General features: G+C 50.7%; 6 protein-coding genes across 6 annotated transcripts; 3 read left to right on the forward strand and 3 right to left on the reverse strand.

Annotated features, from left to right (window-relative positions):
• Positions 1-263: 263 nt before the first annotated feature.
• On the reverse strand, positions 264-2,615 carry PAC2 (Pac2p; the record flags this gene model as incomplete). The annotated part of the gene is made up of 8 exons (XM_076631844.1): positions 264-562; positions 629-727; positions 797-1,290; positions 1,372-1,562; positions 1,622-1,721; positions 1,795-1,894; positions 1,984-2,324; positions 2,398-2,615. The coding sequence occupies 8 exons, from the start codon at positions 2,613-2,615 to the stop codon at positions 264-266; spliced, it is 1,842 nt and encodes a 613-aa protein (XP_076488180.1).
• A 485-nt stretch (positions 2,616-3,100) lies between these two features.
• On the reverse strand, positions 3,101-6,852 carry JCM6883_006466 (uncharacterized protein; the record flags this gene model as incomplete). The annotated part of the gene is made up of 7 exons (XM_076631845.1): positions 3,101-3,906; positions 3,974-4,905; positions 4,972-5,068; positions 5,153-5,222; positions 5,296-6,268; positions 6,338-6,708; positions 6,832-6,852. The coding sequence occupies 7 exons, from the start codon at positions 6,850-6,852 to the stop codon at positions 3,101-3,103; spliced, it is 3,270 nt and encodes a 1,089-aa protein (XP_076488181.1).
• Positions 6,853-7,004: 152 nt separating this feature from the next.
• Positions 7,005-8,119, forward strand: MRPS5 (mitochondrial 37S ribosomal protein uS5m MRPS5; the record flags this gene model as incomplete). The annotated part of the gene is made up of 3 exons (XM_076631846.1): positions 7,005-7,713; positions 7,777-7,926; positions 8,001-8,119. 3 exons carry the CDS (start codon positions 7,005-7,007, stop codon positions 8,117-8,119), a joined length of 978 nt encoding a protein of 325 aa, XP_076488182.1.
• A 189-nt stretch (positions 8,120-8,308) lies between these two features.
• JCM6883_006468 (WD40 repeat domain-containing protein) lies at positions 8,309-10,396 on the forward strand (the record flags this gene model as incomplete). Its single annotated transcript, XM_076631847.1, has 5 exons — positions 8,309-8,367; positions 8,443-8,877; positions 8,935-9,307; positions 9,371-10,218; positions 10,297-10,396. 5 exons carry the CDS (start codon positions 8,309-8,311, stop codon positions 10,394-10,396), a joined length of 1,815 nt encoding a protein of 604 aa, XP_076488183.1.
• Positions 10,397-10,641: 245 nt separating this feature from the next.
• Positions 10,642-12,146, reverse strand: JCM6883_006469 (uncharacterized protein; the record flags this gene model as incomplete). The annotated part of the gene is made up of 8 exons (XM_076631848.1): positions 10,642-10,653; positions 10,720-10,874; positions 10,934-11,097; positions 11,166-11,195; positions 11,271-11,440; positions 11,509-11,599; positions 11,672-11,810; positions 11,882-12,146. 8 exons carry the CDS (start codon positions 12,144-12,146, stop codon positions 10,642-10,644), a joined length of 1,026 nt encoding a protein of 341 aa, XP_076488184.1.
• A 946-nt stretch (positions 12,147-13,092) lies between these two features.
• JCM6883_006470 (uncharacterized protein) lies at positions 13,093-17,118 on the forward strand (the record flags this gene model as incomplete). Its single annotated transcript, XM_076631849.1, has 14 exons — positions 13,093-13,389; positions 13,452-14,046; positions 14,113-14,379; positions 14,444-14,823; positions 14,884-14,981; positions 15,043-15,148; positions 15,217-15,445; positions 15,505-15,654; positions 15,720-16,123; positions 16,189-16,261; positions 16,325-16,540; positions 16,612-16,715; positions 16,780-16,950; positions 17,011-17,118. 14 exons carry the CDS (start codon positions 13,093-13,095, stop codon positions 17,116-17,118), a joined length of 3,198 nt encoding a protein of 1,065 aa, XP_076488185.1.
• Positions 17,119-17,475: the final 357 nt, after the last annotated feature.

Genomic DNA, 17,475 nt, shown 5'->3' on the forward strand with positions numbered 1-17,475 from the left:
GTTACGGCGCACGCAGAGATAAATCGAGCACGAGAATCGAGGGAAAGACGAGAAAAGCAAAACTGTGGATTTCCTCCTGCCTTCGACTTGTGCTCGTCTCTTCCACTTGAGCGCTTCAACAGCTACGCTCCCGTATGCCCAGAAAGACATTGTGGCCATGGCGGAGCAGTCTCATGGAGTCTCGCGCACTCAGAGTCTTGCGAAAACTGCCTGAGAAACGCATCTATATTTATCGATCTTGCTTCCACCTACGACTGCCGTAGCTATATTGCCTCATACCCTACTGCATCCCCTTCCTCAACACCCCACCAACTCACCTCCCTTCCCTCCTCGTTCGTCGGAACCTCAATCTTGATCCATTTCCCCTCGTCCGCTTTAACCTTGTCCTTCGATTTAAGCCAGACAATCAAGCGATACTTCGTTTTCGGTAGAGGTTTGCCGATCAATCGGGAGAGCTGGGCTCGGAGAAGCAGGGTTCGGAGAGTCGAGAGGACTGAGAGCTCGAGCGGAGGGTCGCAGAAAGAGGGAGATTCTGCAGTGGTCGAGTCGACAACGCGCAGACCTTTGAGAGGTCGAGAACAGATACGATAAGCTTGGGGGAGCTTAGAAGAGTGGTAGATCGACTAACGGATTAAACGAGATTTCATGGTCGAAGCTGAAGCAGTTTTCGATTCGCTTTGCGATTTCTCCCTTCCAATTGTTCCATTTATTGGAGACTGACCATACTCTACTCTCCGCGGAGATGGATGAGTCAGTCACTATCACCATTCGCGTATTGAAAGCGAGAGATTCTCACTTTTCCTGAGCTCGTCCAACCTTCTACTTGCCCAAGTGCGCGACGCTCCATCACTCAGAGCTTCATCTGATCCCAAAGAGTCATGATTTGTGATCCAGAACCTCTCGGCATCTTCCCTTTCCGCCTTGCTGATCGCCGTTCCTTCCAAAGTGTCGAGAAACCCAAGTCGAGCTATCACGTTCAGCCGTCGATGTAGCTGTTCCCGCTCGCGAGACGACGAGCCTGAACTGTCGGATTCGGCTGTCGAAGGTTGCTGCGAACCGTTCGAAGAGGGAGAGGAAGCAAGGGGGTTTTCCGCGAGATTCAGACTCGTCAACGCAGGAAAAGTTGTCGGTTGTGATTCACCGAGTGCGTCGATAGAGTTAGACCACGAGGAGAGCAGGTTTGACGAGAGGGAGAGGTGTCGAAGTTTGCGAAGAATTGGTGAGGCTGGAGAGGGAGGCGGGAGAGAGAGGTCGGCGAATCGATTGGATGCGAGGACGAGCTTTGTGAGACTACAAGAACGCTAGTGGTCAGCTTTCGCGGGTAGGAGAGCGGGAGAGGGTCAGAGAACAACGTTGTTTCGCTGTACTCACCTCGGTAACGAACTGAGAGCTTTGATGGTTTCTTCCCAGTCGCTCAAAAAATTCGATTCGAGGTTCAGTGTCTCTAGTTCTGGTAGTAGAAGCGGTGTTTCCGAGGCATTAGCTGAAGAGAGAGTAGTGAGTCGGTTGAAGCCGAATTCGAGCTCGACGAGGTTCGGCAGAGAAGGCGAGATTCGTATGAGCTGTTCACGTTCGTCAGTCAGCTAAGTTCTCGCAACGGTGAAGCAAGGAGAAGGTATACCTCTGGCCAGCTCAGAAGGGTATTATTCAGTTTCAAAGTCGAAAGTCTTTCGAAACCAGGCAGTGGAGTAGGCGAGTCTACTGGATCAAACCGATTCGAGCTGCGATAGAGCGTGAGCTTTCATACGCCGCTATACTCCCGGTTGGTTCGAGTATAGGGCGATTGATACTCACTTGAGAGACAAGGTTGAAAGTTTCGGTAAGACTTGAGCTATCCGTTCAGCTTCTTCGATCGATCCCAACATGGTGCAGCTTAGATTCAGCACTTCGAGGCCTATCAGACGAAAGGGGATGTGACTGGAAGGTAAGTGGATGTCGAGCGGGGTTCCGAGGCGAAAGCGAAAGAAGGGAGAAACGCTTTACCTGACAATCTACTTCCCAACTCGTCCAATTCCCTCTCTGTCCCGTCCCTGTCCGAGTCGTAAGCTCTCCCTAATCCCTCCCATTCGAGTCCCGCTTCCCTCAATCTCCCCAACTGTCGAAACCTCGCCGCAACTTTTTCCGACAAAACGACTTCGACCTCGAAATTACTCGACGTCTTGTAAAACTCGCTCGTCGTCTCCTCTCCACCATTGATGTTACCGTTCTCTGAAGTGGTAGATTGACCTTGGAGGTACTTTGATTCGAAGGCTTGCTTGAAAGATTTCCCTTCGAGAGTTAAACCAGGTGCGTTCGGTCGAAGGAAACTACCTGCGCCTTCAACCCTTGCTCGGCAAGGAACTCTCGGTCAGCCTATCCCAGTCCTTAGGAGACAGAGGCAGAGATTGAGCAGCTCACCTCGTCTCGAAGTACCTCACTCCCGATTTCTCGTGCGTTCCGCTATGTTTGCCTCGGGAGAGATCGTCCCATTCGATTCCCAACCATTCACCTTTCGTTGGTGGGACGAGACCGCGGTAGAGGATCGTACCGAGTTGGGGAAGAGGAGGTGGAGAGTTTGGAATTGATGAAGTCGACTTGTGGGTCGGAGGAGGCTCGTATTGAACTCGTCGAGGCATGAGCTCGTTGGGATGAACCGCTCAAATGTTGTGGCCGAATTGCAGCCGAGGGGAAGAAGAGAGCCAGCTCAAGCTTGCGAGTTTCGAATAACTTTCGCAAGTCGATACTCGCGAAGTTAATTCCATTTCGTTTGCTCGCCATTCTCCTCACACAGTAGGACCTTCACGAGACGGTGAAGATGAGAGTGGCAACTACAGTTCTGTTACATAAAGCCAAAAAGAAAACTATTCACAAAGCCTATATCGATTTTTCTACCCTTCCCTTCCCTCACAATGCCCTTGACCCCCCTACCCGCACGTACAAACGTCAAATGAATACTGAACAAATAGAATAAGAAACGAGAGAGAGTCCATAATGAGATGAAGCGAGAGAGAGACAAAGATATGATAAACTAGAACCGAAAACCATGAATGAACCCCCTTTTTACGTATGATATTCCCCCCTACTTCCTCCCTAACGAATATGGTATCACCGTGAATCCACTTTAACCCCAAATCGAAGTCCCGAAAGCCGGTCTCTGTCTCGTCGAATCCTCGAAACTAGCTCTCCTAACTCCTCCTCCTTGGATCTCCCCTACCCTCAATTTGCCCGGACTACCTCCCGCTCCCGCTCCTCCAGTTGCCGTTGTCGGATCCATCGAGGCAGTCGTGTCGTCGACGATGGTAACAGCGGAAGGAGGAACGAAAGATTTCCTTCGTTCCTGTTTCAATTGTCTCGTCGCTTCGTCTTCCTTCGTCCTCGAATCGTCTCCTTCTCCTCCAGAAGTATCGTCATTGATATCGAGCGCTTCTTCTTCTTCCTCTGCCCAACCAGGTTGAGCCGTGATTCCCCCTACAACGATCACCGATGAATTCCTTCGATGATGTCGAGTCGTCGGCGCATCTCCTCCTCCTTCTTGTCCGTCGAGGCTCAACTTATGCGATAAATCATTCGCGAGCGAATCGGAAATTGAATGACCCGTCAATTTCGGTCGTTCAGTCTTTTCCTCCTCTTCTTCCCCGTGCTGGTCGTCCTGACGTGCGGTCCTTTCTCGCTGACGTTGCTCCGATTCGACTCGAGGGAAGTAGCTGGCGTCTCCTGCTAGAGTATTCGGAGCTTGTGAAGCGAGAGGTGTAGGATGATCTCCTCCTCCTCCTCCTGCGATTCCGTTTCCGTTGATCGGGTATCCGCCATTCTGATGCGATTGTTGTTGTTGTTGTTGAACCTGCATTTGGGAAGGATGAACTCCATTCGGAGTAGGAGGGAAAGCCGGGAACATTGGATTGAACCCGAATCCTGGACTCGGTGCTCCTACACTCGTCAACAGAGATCAGCCTCCGTTGCCTGAAGAGACAAGCTAAGAGAAAGTGTGAGTTACCTGGTGCAACGGTTTGGAAATGATTCATCGATGGTTGATGACCACCTGCACCTGCTCCTCCCGGTCCAAAGAACGGAGATCCAATCTGAGGCGAGAACGGTCCAATCCCGGGCGAGAACAACGCATGAGGATGCACCGGCGGAGTCGGAGCACTGAAACCTCCAAACGTGAAAGCAGGCATCGAAGGAGTCATCGGAGGCAAGTTCGTTCGCATTGGAGAGAACATTCCTCCTCCTCCTGCGCTCGTGGGTCCGGCACTTCCGGGTCCACCGTGGAAGGGAAGAGGTGGAGGCATCGTGATTCGAGAGGGAACGGCCGCGTTTTGACGGAGGAGTGAGGGGGAGGTTTTGTTGGATGTTGGTTTGTTTCGGATTGACGATGTTGTCGCTTCAGGAGAATCTCCCTCTTCATTCTTGTCAGAGGTCGAATTCGATTGTTGAGTCGATTCGGTTGAAGGCGAAGATTCGAGTTGACGAGCTTGAACGACTGGCGAAGGAGATCCAATCGGAGCTTGAGCAGTTCCCGGTCGACTACCCGACTGACTACGATCGCTCTGTAACAGTTCGATTCCTCCTCCTCCTCCTCCTCCTCCTTGGAACATCGGAGAATTGAAGAATTGACTCGTCGCACCGAACTGAGGCGCGATTTGTTGTCTCGAACCGTTCGTCGTTTGCTGAGGAGGTCTCTGCGACTCTCGTTGTTGTTGGAAAGGCGATGAATATTGATGCATCGACTGCTGAGGCGGAGGAGGGAAAGGACCGTTAGGATACTGAGGCGGAGGAGGTCCATCTGAGCGATAAGGTCCATTCGATCCATACATCGGTCCGTTCTGCGAACCTGGTCCATTAGGAGGATAATTCCCAGGTTGACCTAATCCAGCTCCGGAAAACTTGTCGAAATGTACTTTTAACGTTCGTCCTTGGAACTCTTGTCTACACGTTCACGATCTCGAATCAGCATTCGAGTAACCGAGGAGAAAGTAGAAAACCTGAGCTTACCCATTGAAGAGTTGTACAGCTCGTTCGGCATCGATCGAAGTAGCGAACAAAACTGATCCGAACCCTCTACTTCTTCCATCCGGTCCTTGTGCGATATCTGCAAGTGGGAAAGGGACGTGCAAGTCAGACACTTCTCCCTACACCGGGATAGGAGAGACTTGTAACAGGTTCTTTCACTTGCCTGCTCGTAAAACTGATCCGGCTCCTCTCATCAAATCCTTCAACTCTTGCCACTGACAATTGAACGGTAACTGCGGATCCTCAGATCAATCAATCCGCACGTCAATCGATGGAAAGGGCGTGCCAGACGGATGAGCAACTCACGTTTCCGATGAATAAATGTCGATTCGTATACCCAATCCCTCCCTGTCCCTGTCCTCCTTGTCCTTGCTGTTGGGGATAAGGTCCTCCCGGTCCGAACTGTTGATTACTGTTACTCCTCGAAAGAGTCGGCCCTCCCCCGTTCAGTCCAGACATTAAAGAGTTCCCGTTCGAATTGTAGAAATTCAGTAAGCCTCCGGGAATTGAAGGTCCCGAGGATGAAGAGGTGTTGATCATTAGTTGAGCTTGTGAAGGCGGTGGAGGGTAATTGAAGGGTTGGTTCGGGTTCGGACTCGAAGAAGGGAGAGGAAGCGAAAGGGGAGGAGGGGGAGGGATTTGGTTCTGACTTTGCTGTTGTTGTTGGCCTGGTTGTAGAGATCTAGAAGGCGAGTGATCGAGAGAAGATGAAGAAGGAGCGGCGAAGTGCGAGTTCGAAAGGGAAGAAACTGAAGGGGGAGGAGAAGTTGCTTGATCGAAAGGATGAGGAGGCGAAGCTGAGTGAGAAGGTGGGCGCGAAGGAATGTGGTTCGAGTCTTGAGAACTGTTTGGTCGAGGTAAGAGAGATGGGGAATTGCTGTTAGGCATTGGGGAAGAGATCTGAGTTGGCGCTAAGAAAGGAGAATTTTGGGCTTGGAACTGCTGTAAAGACGGCGGAGGAGGCTGATTCGGTACATGTTGATAGCCTCCACTCGACGTGTAATGCTGTAATGGCTGAGTAATCGGAGGCGGAGGGGGTAAATTGAGCGGCATTGAACCCGGAGGTAATCGACTCGCTAAATTCTGATACACTTCCCTCTGTTGTTGGATCGCTTGTTGTCGGTTCGCTTCTGCTAATGCGATCGCTCCTGTAGGATCTTGGGAATCGATTCGAACGTCGAGCACTCGGGTTTGCCAGGTGTAACCGTGATAGACTCCAATCGCTTTCGCGGCGTCTTCTGCTCGTGCGAACAAGACTACTCCGAATCCACGACTTCGACTGTATGAACGAAGTGGTCAGTCGGGACTCGAGTTGGGAGATTCGAGAGAGGGAGAGAGAGATACTTACCCATCAGTTGGCGAAAGCGCGACGTCTGCCCTGAGAACGGTTCCACACTTCCTCATCAAATCCTTCAAGTCTTGCCATCTAACTCTGAACGGCAAGTTCGAGACGAACAACTGAGTCCTCGTATCTTGAACAGGGAGCGGATTGAGATTCGGGTAAGGACTCTGTGATCTTTGACTGCTGATTGATCGTTGTTGCTGCTGCTGGAATTGAGGGGGAGGAGGAGGCTGTTGAAAGTGTTGTTGCTGCATGTGATCTAGTGGTCCGGGATAGAGGAACGGAGAAGCTGATCGAGAGGTCGAGAGAGGAGGAGCGAACTGAAAGTGGCCGGGAGGTAGAGACTCTCGACTCATGGGTCGATCCAACTCCTCTGGCTGTACTCGTGAGCAGGAACGAATCAGTTTCGTTGCAGGGACGGCCGAGCGAGAAAGGATGGAGGGACGCAGAGAGCGAAGGAACGAGAGACAGGGGAAGGGTGGAGGAAAGAGCGGACTTACGGGATCAGGAGTATGGTTCATCGCGAGCTATCCCCCACCAGGCACAGACGAAGGAGAAACCGAAAGAGATAGGGAAGAGGGAGAGCGACGATCGGATTCAGAGCGCGATCAATATTCAATCGAAGACGAACGCTGCGACCGAACTCTTCTCTTTGACTATCATTGCTGAAAACATGTCGTGGAGGAGATCAGCAACAGTACTAGCCCGGTCATTCACTCCTACCCCTCCCTCTATCGCCCGATCATTCGCTTCCTCTTCCTCTTCTTCATCTTCTCCTCCCTCAACAACGACGACCCAAACTCCTCCCGTATCTCGCCCAGAACTTCATGCCGAACATCTACGCTACCTAAAATCCCTCTCTTCCTCTGACCTCTCCGCGTTCGACCCAGTTCTCGACGTTCATCCCTCCAAAACTTTCTCTCCTCGACTCTCCCCCAACTCGAAGCACAACGTATCCGTAACTTTGATCAACGACACCCCTAACAACCGAGGTTACGTTCAACCGCGACCTTCGCCCGATTTACTCGACGGATTACCTGGAGAAGATGATTCAGTTTCTCACCTCGCTCAACTCACTCATCTATCTCCTGGTGAAATCCGAGGGTTATATCGATTCCCATTGATCGTGAAAAGGGTAGTAACAATGAAGAGTAAAGGTAAAATGCCTAGTATGTACTCGTTAGTAGTCGTTGGAAATGGGAAAGGATTAGTAGGAGTTGGAGAAGGAAAGGATGATACGGCGAACAAGGCGGTACAGAAAGCGTTCAATCAGGCAGTTAGGAGTATGGATTATGTAGAGAGGTACGAGGATAGGACCGTTTCGGGAACGATGAAGAGTAATTTCGGAACTTGTAAAATCGAAATGAGGTCGAGACCACCTGGTATGTCCTCTGTTCCTACTCTCAAATTACGATCTGTGTGCTCATGAGGTTGGGGCTCGTCAGGTTTCGGTTTACGAGTCAACCCTTATATTCATCAAGTCGCGAAAGCAGCTGGAATTTCAGATCTTTCGGCAAAAGTTTACGGTTCTCGTAACGGTACTCGAGTCATTAAACTCGCTGTATCGATGCTACACGGTGGATCAAACCCCATCGGTGAGCTCTTCCTAGTAACTGTGTCTCGGTCTGCGTGCGACAAAGCTGACTCGGAAACTTTGACGGTTGCGCAGATATGGGAGGTTTCGGAAAGGAAAAGGGACAGAGACGTAACAAGAAGACTAGTGGTATGGAAACTCCTGAAGCGGTTGGAAGGGCGAGAGGGAGAAGGGCAGTAGATGTCTCCGCCTAAATAGACAGAGAAAGAAAACGAAAACTTTCTCAAACTCGTCGTTCTGTTTCGCAACTCGCTGTCCCCTGCTGAGAGACATACTATGCTAGCGAGAGTGTCCTCGAACTTGAGAGATTGCGAAGAGTGATCGGACCGAACTGAGCATCATCGCTTTCTCCCTTCACTTCTCACCGCTCATCTCCGAACGCAATGGCCACGAAAGGATCGATCACACCCAACTCTGTATTTGTCCCTGCTCCCACTACCACGTAAGCCTCACTGGTCCCTGTTTCGATGACAGGAGAAACGTGTTCACTCAACCCTTCTTCTCTGACTCTGCACAGGCGAGGAGCAGCCACGAAGCTCTACGCTACTCCCGATGGTAAATGTATCGCGTACGGATCCGGTCGAACGGCGGTTGTTCGATCACTCGACCCGACTTCCACTTCTCCCCCTCTCCTCTTCTCCCACCCTTCACCCGTGACGGTCGTCCGACCTCTCTCGTCTTACTACTGCGCTTCCGGAGACTCTAGCGGTACTTTGAAAGTATGGGATTCAACTGGAAACTATTCAATCAAACTCGAAGCGAAACCTTTAGCCAAAATCAACGATATCGCCGTCGATGGGGAAGGGAAACGAATCATTGTTGGAGGGGAAGGGAGGAGTGGTTGGGCCGCGAGTTTCAATTTGGATACGGGAGGTTCGATCGGAGAGGTTTCGGGTCATTCGAAAGCGGTTAATGCGGTCGCGATTCGTCCAAATCGTCCTTTCAAAGCTGCGTGAGTCACTCTGGCCCGTCTCGAGAAGGAGGACAGGAGACTGATACAGTGATGCAGGACGGGTTCGGACGATTTCTCGACGGCTTTCCTAACGGGAGTTCCATTCAAGTATCAATCGACTTCGAGGAAACATTCTCGATTCGTTCAATCCGTCGCGTACAGTCCAGATGGTTCACTTTACGTCTCGGCTGGATCAGATGGTCAAGTCTGGCTGTACGATGGAGTATCGGGAGAAGAAAAGGGAGCCCTCGTCGATGGAAATGGGGGAGTAGCTCATGAAAAGGGAGTGTTTGCCGCGAGCTTCTCAAGGGATAGTAAATACCTCGCGACGAGTTCGGCAGATAAGAGCGTCAAATTGTGGGATGTAGAGGGGAAGAAGGTTGTACAGAAGTGGAACTTCGAGGGAGACGATTTACAACAGCAACAAGTCGTGGGTCTCTCTCCCTCTCACGAATCATCGTATAGGGGGTAAAGGAACTCACGTATCATATAGGGCAATGTTTTCGTCGGAGATCAACTCGTTTCACTCAGTTTCTCGGGAGATCTCAACGTCCTCGACCCGAAATCTTCTACTCCTGTTCGAGTCATCAAAGGTCATCAACATCCTCTCACTGCTCTCACCGTCTCTTCTTCGAATGATACATTCATCACTGGCGACTCGAGCGGACGCTTAATCGCAACGGATTCGAAAACTGGCGAAATGAAACCGATCTCAGGAACCGGACACTCTGGTCAAATCGTCGATGTGATCCGAGTTGGAGGAGACTCGTTCGTATCGACTTCCTTCGACGACACGATCAAACAACTCACTTCGACTTCCTTCACGGGCGTTTCCCTCCCGACCGGTACTCAACCGAAAGCGCTCGCCGTTTCGCGTTCAAACGATACGTTCTATCTCCTCACTTCGACTTCCCTCGAGATCCTTTCCCCAAACCTCGAAAAGATCTATTCACTCCCTCTCAACTTTACTCCAGTCTGTATCGCCGCATCTCCAACCGAAAACCTAATCGCGATCGGTGGAGAGGATTCTTCTCTCGCGATTCACGACGTTTCGAACCCTCAACTCCCCACTAGAATCCAAGCGATCCTTCTCCGTAGCGCAATCACGGCCGTCGCCTTCTCCCCCAAGAATGGACATCTCGCCGTGGGACTTTCGACGGGTCATGTACCGCTTTACAAGACGGATGGGGAGATCGTATCGACGAGATGGAGTGGTGCGGCGAGGGTACAGGCGTTGAGATGGAACGAAGAGGGAACTCATTGTGCCGCGGCGTCGTTGGACGAGTCCATCTCGATTTATTCGGTCGCGAAACCTGGGACCGTTGTCAGTTTACCGAATGTGTGAGTCGAGTGTCTCTATTTCTATATCTCTCTCTGTCATGAGATAGAGACTGATAGATAGTTGTTGTTCACTCACAGCCACAAAGGAGGAGCGAAATCGCTGGAATGGTTGGGTTCGAATCAGATTGTTTCGGCGGGTCAAGATGGAATGATCAGAACTCTCGATGTACAGCTATAGACAGCTCCTATTTCTCTGTTTGTAGCTCCGACTTCTTTGCTAATCTGTGGTATATGTGGAACCTTCAGTATCCAGCTCGAGTTTTCATCGCTCTCGTCTGATTTTCTCGCTTGAGAGAGAGCGCAGATCTTGAGGTGCTGCGGACTTGAGTGAGAGATCGCACTGATAGGATATGATTCACAACAGAAAAACTAGTAGGTACTTCGGGAAACAGAAAGAAAGCAGAAACGGGAAGAGTCAGTCGATTACGAGAAAACCTGATAGCCACGAAGCCGGATCAGCTTCCCATCCACACAGAAGATAGGGAGAGGATTGTGACTCACAGCGAGTAGAACAACGGTAAGAACAAGTAAGAAGACGAGTAGGAGACAAAACATTCTCCTGCCCGCTTTCCGTTGATACGCATGAGCTTCTGTCAATTGCGTCGAAGCACCATGAGTATCCCTCGCGACGGATTGTACATTCGTTTCGATGTTATCTATCCTCTTATGAATGTCAATCTCTGTGAGCTAAAGAGGAGGAAGGAGGTAGACGTACCGATCATGCTTTGTTGTTCACCCACGATTTGACCCAAATCTTTAAAGATTTGATTCAGTTCGGTAATACCTTGTTCGATTTGTTCGATCTCTCCTTCGCGTTCTTGGATCAGTTGTTCTTGGAATTGCAAGTCGGCGTCGTTGATCTGATCCGAGGTTGTTTGTCTGCGAGGAAATTATCAACTCGTCAGCGATCAAGGGCTCAAGGGAGCGAGCGATAGGGTAGCACTGACAGCTCGAGTAACTGAGCAGTGCCAGTCGAGCTGCGGAAAGCAGAATTCGACAATTTCGTCAGTCTCGGAGACAAAGGAAACTGGTGATTTTTCTCCTCGACGCACTCTATCTCGCTCGGTGAAATCGCTCCAGAATCAATCGCCTCTACCGTCCTCTTCGCCTTCTGAACAAACTGCCTCTGTTTCTCGGCGCTCTTTCTCGAGACGGTTTGAAACGATTCGAGAGCTCTTTGGAAGTCGATTGAGATTTTCTGTTGCTCTTGTTTATGTTGTCTCTGTTTCGTCGGGCTTACGTCAGCATGAGTGACTACTGGGGAAGGACTGGAGAGTAGGGTTGACTCACGTCGGAAGGTGAGAGTTTCCAATCCGATAACCGTTTCACATCGAACGTTGAACCTTTCAAGACCTCTCTCGTCGATTCCGTCAAATCGTGCCTGTCCTCAACAAACTCTCGACATTCAGCTGTGCCCCACAGAAGGCATAGGAGTAGAGCCAAGTCAACGAACAGCCTCGTTCTCAGAGTCGGATTATCTTTCAAAGTTCCCAACAGTTCAACCAGTTTCGAGATCGCCGCCGTATTCGCAGAGATCTTGTGTGTCTGTGTAGAGAGGGATCTTGCTAATCTACGGAACTCTTCGTCTTGTTCTGGGAGATGAGGGACAGAGAAAGGATGAGGTCATCCCGAGAACAAGAGGTAGGGAGCGAGTGTGCCATACCTTCTGAGATCCCTGCATCCCTTGCCAAAGGTGCTCGCTCGCCTAATCCTCGTTCAAGGTCTTGGAAACTCTGTTCATCATCAGATTCGGGAGCGGACAGGGGGTAAGCGAGATCCTCTCGAACGAGCGGTGGAAGAGCGGCGTACCATCTATGGATTACTGCACTAGTTGTTCGGTGGCAGGACAGGTCGCTCTGGTGGAGGAGAGTTGGTGGTGAGATGGAGGTGGGAACGAACCTCCTTTCCATCTCTTGTTCTCCTGCCATTCACTCGATCGAATATCTCGACCTAGCATCGTCATCTGCTCTGCCTCTGCATCTGGTGCCGTGCCACACTCCTGTGCCGAATCAATCGGGTCCTTGCTTCCTTCGCTCTCTCGATACTTCGACTCTTCACCTTGCTCGTTAAGGCCTCCCGGAGACACGTACTCGCTCAGAGGATACCTGCTCTTGCTACATTATGGTAGATGTAATCATTTGTCATTCGTATGAGGGCGAAGGCGCCGCTCGAAAAAATCGACTCTTCGCTTCGAGCTCGATTCACCCTGTTGCCCGGCAGATCCACGATTCCGTCCGCTCCCATGAGACCTCGTCCATCAAAGTATTGTGGTCCCTCCCCCGCTCTGGTCCACCTCGAGCTGAAGCCGAATCATCGCACAGCAAAGCTTTGTCATTTTCCCGACAGCTCCTTTGACGACGTGAAGGTCCGAGTTGAGCTCGTTTCCAACCCCTGACGCATCGATCTGTGGCTTATATACCGCTCGGAGGAAGATTTCAGTGCGTTGTGTCCCGGAGACAGACGCCAGAGCCGTTCTTTCCTCTCGCAAAGCTCATTTTCTCATCCGTTCTGCGGACGCATCCTCTCTGCGGCGACTGGACTTGCTAGTCACTTCCCGCAGAAATTTCCGTCTGGGACAACTCTGCGTCTCTAGGCGAAAGTTGACGCCCGAAACGACGAAAGTTGAGCGACGACATTCAGGATTTTCTCCTGCCTCCGTAATTTTGGAGGCTCGTTCCCTGGCGAGACTGATACTATTACAATCAATCGTAAACAACGCATATCCGCTCGATTGTTGCGATGTTCGAAAATCTTGACGAAAGTCACGACGTTGGTCACGACACGTCGTTTCGTTCTCCCTCATCGCTCTTTACACGACTTCGACTTAGAACAGACCCAGCGAGATCTCGTTAGTCGAGAAGGCAGTTAGGCAAGATGGATCCGAACGGTCGACCTCCGTTCCCTCCTCACCCACAATCTTACTCTCATCCTCCTGCAACTCACCAAGCTCCACTCCAACACGGTCAAGCGCCTCCTTTCCAACATCAGGCTGCATCGTACAGTGGTCACCCAGCTCCTCCCGCCGCGCATCCTCATCAGTTGAACCCTCCCCTCTCCGCCTCTCAGAATGCCGGTCGACTGTCTCCAGCTTTCCAAAGAGGAATGTCTCCCCCAGTGATGGATCAGATGAATCAAGGAATGCAGAGTATGAACTTGCAACCTCCTACTCCCGTAAGTCTCCTTCGTTTGAGATCGCCGTTTCACTCAATCTAATTTCGGGACGCGTTCCTCAGGGTGTCGATTCCGCCGCCTCGAGTCCAGGTCCGGTAGTAGCTCCGGCAAGAGGAAAACGTTCAGCTCGAGCTTATCACGCCGAAGGAGCTAGTCCAGGACCGGGAGGAGGACCTTCACCGATGCCTCCTCCTTCGAACGATCTGCAGCAACAAGCTCCTTCTTCCTACTTTCCCCAACAAGGACAACAACCACAACAACAGCAGCAGATGGATCTTAGAGCAATGCAGCAGCCGATGAATCAGCAATTCCAGCAACAACAAGCAGATCCTCGTTTCCAACAAGAACAGCTAAATGCTTCGCAAGGTCCCGGTCCTTCCGCCGCTCAGGATTACCCTCCTCATCCTTCCCAAGCCCCTCCAGCATCATTCCAACCCTCTCAACAACCTCAACCGATCTCGGGAATTCCTCAACCTCCTCATACGGCGGGTCAACGAATTCCTCCGAAACAACGAATTCGAATCGATCCCGATCATATCCCTTCCCCGGTGGCGGTTCAAGAGGCGGATCAGAGCTTGTATAGAGTCGAACCGTACTTGACTTGTTCGAGAATGGCCGCTCCTTTATCGAATACTGAATTCATCGCGATTGATCAAGGTGAGCTTTCTCTCTCTCTCTCTTCTCCGCGCAGGACAATAACTGGTTCGCTTCCTCGCTTTGTAGGTAACTGCAATCCTCGTTTCCTCCGAATGTCGACCTACAACCTCCCCCTATCGGACGATCTCGCCGTCGCATCTCAACTTCCTCTCGGTTTAGTCGTTCAACCTTTCGCTCAATTACGTCCCGAGGAAGGAACAATACCCGTCGTAGATTTCGGTGAAACGGGTCCACCACGTTGCGAGAGGTGTAGAGGATACGTCAACCCTTGGTGTGTTTTCGTCGAAGGAGGTCAAAAGTTCTTGTGTAATTTGTGTGGTGCTTCTACTGAGGGTACGTTTCACTCCCATTCATTCTCTACGCCTGTGTAGGCTGACACTCGTGAACCTGTGATCAGTCGCTCCGGAATACTTTTCGCATCTCGATATGTCACAAAGACGAATGGATCTCGATCAACGCCCCGAACTCCGACTCGGTTCCGTTGATTTCGCCGTCAATCGAGATTACTGGGTCCAAGACAACCCGACTCAACCGGGTTCTTTACCGAGAGAACCAACTCCGTTACATTACATTTTCGCGATCGATGTCAGTTGGTCGAGTGTGAGGTGTGGAGTCGTGCAGGAAGCGGTTGCAGGGTTGAGAGAGATCTTTTATGGGAAGAAGTCGACGGCGGAGGGAGCAGTTGATGGGGACGGAGAGAGTCGGGGTGGGTTACCGGAAGGAGCGAAAGTTGCGATCATCACTTTTGATAAGAGCGTTCAGTTCTACAATCTCAAGGTGAGCCCACACTCCTCTCAGACGTTGTTTTCTATTGCTGAGAGGTTTTGGCGGGATCAGGCTGGTCTCGAACAAGCTCAAATGCTAGTCGTGCCCGATATCAGCGATATGTTTGTTCCTCTGCGAGAAGGGTTCCTCGTCGATCCGATCGAATCAAGGTGAGTGGATCTTCTCTCACACATCTTTCGAGTGTGTAGTGACGTTACCATTCCCCGATAGACCGGCGATTGAGAGCCTGCTCGATACTTTACCGAAACTCGTGGAAGAAACTTCAGTCGTCGAAGCTGCGATCGTTGGACCTCTGAAAGCGGCTATGTTATCACTCGTCCGTCATTACTTTCTTCAGTCCTTGCCTGTTCGCAATTGACTGAGGACATTCTTGATGGATAACAGAAAAACCTCGGAGGTCAACTGAACATTTTCCAAACTTCCTTACCGACGGTCGGACCTGGCGCGCTCAAACACCGAGAAGATCCGAAACTGTACGGAACCGATAAGGAGAAGACTTTGTTCACGATTCAGGATCCTTTCTATCGAGTGAGCGCGGAAGAGTGCGTCGAAGCGGGAATCGGAATCAATTTGTTCCTCTTCCCTTCTCAGTACATTGATGCTGCTACCCTCGGTGAGTCGACGTCTTAATAATCGCGAGCGAATGCAGTATTGAGAGATGTGTCATCACAGGTGTTCTACCGGGTTTAACGGGAGGCGACTTGTTCTTCCACCCTCGATTCGATCCAGTTCGAGATGGTCAACTACTGAGGGAAGAGATTGGAAGAGTGGTCAAACGGGAAACAGCTTACAGTGTCACAATGAGGATTCGGTGTTCAAACGGTGAGTTCTCTCATCACTGAATCTCGAGACGACTCCTCTTTCTCATTCCTTTCAACATTCGACAGGTCTTCGAATTTCGGATCATTTCGGCAATTTCTTCCAACGCAACATCACAGATCTCGAATTTGGTACTCTCGATGCCGACAAAGCGATCGCAGCCCGAATCAAACACGAATCGAAACTCGACGAAAAATCCGACGCCTACTTCCAATGTGCCGCTCTGTACACTTCCGCTACTGGTCAACGACGAGTTCGAGTACACAACATCGCCGTTCCCGTCACTTCCCTCGTCAACAACGTGTTTAGGTATGCGGATATGGATACGACGATCGCTCTCATTGCGAAGGAATCGATCACGCAGACGAATTCAAAGAGTTTGAGAATCGTGAGGGAGATCTTGACCGAGAGTTGTGTCAAGACTCTACTCGCTTATCGGAAACATTGCGCTTCTTCAACTTCTCCTGCTCAGGTGAGTTGGACTTCTGGACTTAGATCTCCTTCGAAGCTGATCTAGTCCTTCGTCTTCAATCCCAGCTCATCTTACCCGAATCATTCAAATTGTTCCCGCTTTATGCTCTCGCTCTCATGAAGACGAAAGCACTCAAAGGTGAGAGCGAGGCTTGTCAAGTCATTCAAGGGATGAAAACTAATACCTCTCGCTTCATCACAGGAGGAGCCGTCGCATCCGATGTTCGAACATGGCACATGAGACACGTCAAGAGTTCGGGAGTCGGCGCGACCGTTCGGATGTTGTACCCGAGAATGCTCGCCGTTCATCTCTTCCCTGACGAAGTCGGATTCCCCGATGAAACGGGTCGACTCGTCATGCCTCAAGCGATTCGTTGTAGTTACGCGAGGATGGAACCTCATGGTGCCTATCTCGTCGGTGAGTCGAATCTCATCTCAAGTCGCTGATTCGGAAGAATCGAAGACTGAGAAGATGATTCATCATCGCAGAAAATGGAGAAAAAGCGATTCTATGGCTCGGACAAGCAGTATCTCCTGCGATCTTACAAGATTTGTATGCAGTTGAAAACCTAGACGAACTCGATACCCGAATGGTGAGTTCCTCGTCTTTTCCTTTTCGCTCCTTCTCCTGCGTGCTAATTTCTCTCGTTTTCGCAGACGACTCTCCCCGATCTACCGACCCGACTTTCTGCCCAAATGCGAAACATTCTCTCTTGCTTTGAAGAACGAACCGGTCGATCACTCCCCGTTCTCATCGCTCGACAAAATATCGATGGTACCGAAATTGAATTCTCAAACATGCTCATCGAAGACTCGAATAACGAACAAGTAAGGAGTCTCTCCTTCTGCTCCTTGCTTGCAGTGAGACTGACACTCTACATCGTGTAGTTCTCTTACGTCGATTACCTCTGTTACGTCCATCAATCGATTCAATCTTCGCTCGTTGGAGAAAGTAAAAAAAGTGAATTCGATACTTCTTCGTGGACAAGTTGGTAGACCCTCATGCGGTCGTGATGACGGAAGTGGAGAAGGAAGAGGAAGAGCTCTTTGTAGCTGGCTAGCTTGTCGTCGTCGTCGTTCATGAGAATCGCAGCTTGACTAGAAATTTGATTCGAAAACTATTTAATCGGCAGTTGCTTTCGCTTTTCTGTGGTGAGGAGTCTGCGCTTGTCACATCACACACTCGAGGTAACGGCGACCTGCTTTCAGTTTATGCATCGTGAGGAAATGATGGAATTTGTGAGCGACGACGAGTTCTCGGTTCACCTTTCACCACTCACCCTCATCGTGCCGACATACACTCAACTACTTTCGAGTGCTGTAGTACATTGTCTGAGCCGTCCAGCGTGAGCT

This window comes from Sporobolomyces salmoneus (assembly GCF_050403485.1).
Source record: "Sporobolomyces salmoneus JCM6883 DNA, S_salmoneus_JCM6883_v1_ctg20, whole genome shotgun sequence".
Taxonomy (NCBI): domain Eukaryota; kingdom Fungi; phylum Basidiomycota; class Microbotryomycetes; order Sporidiobolales; family Sporidiobolaceae; genus Sporobolomyces; species Sporobolomyces salmoneus.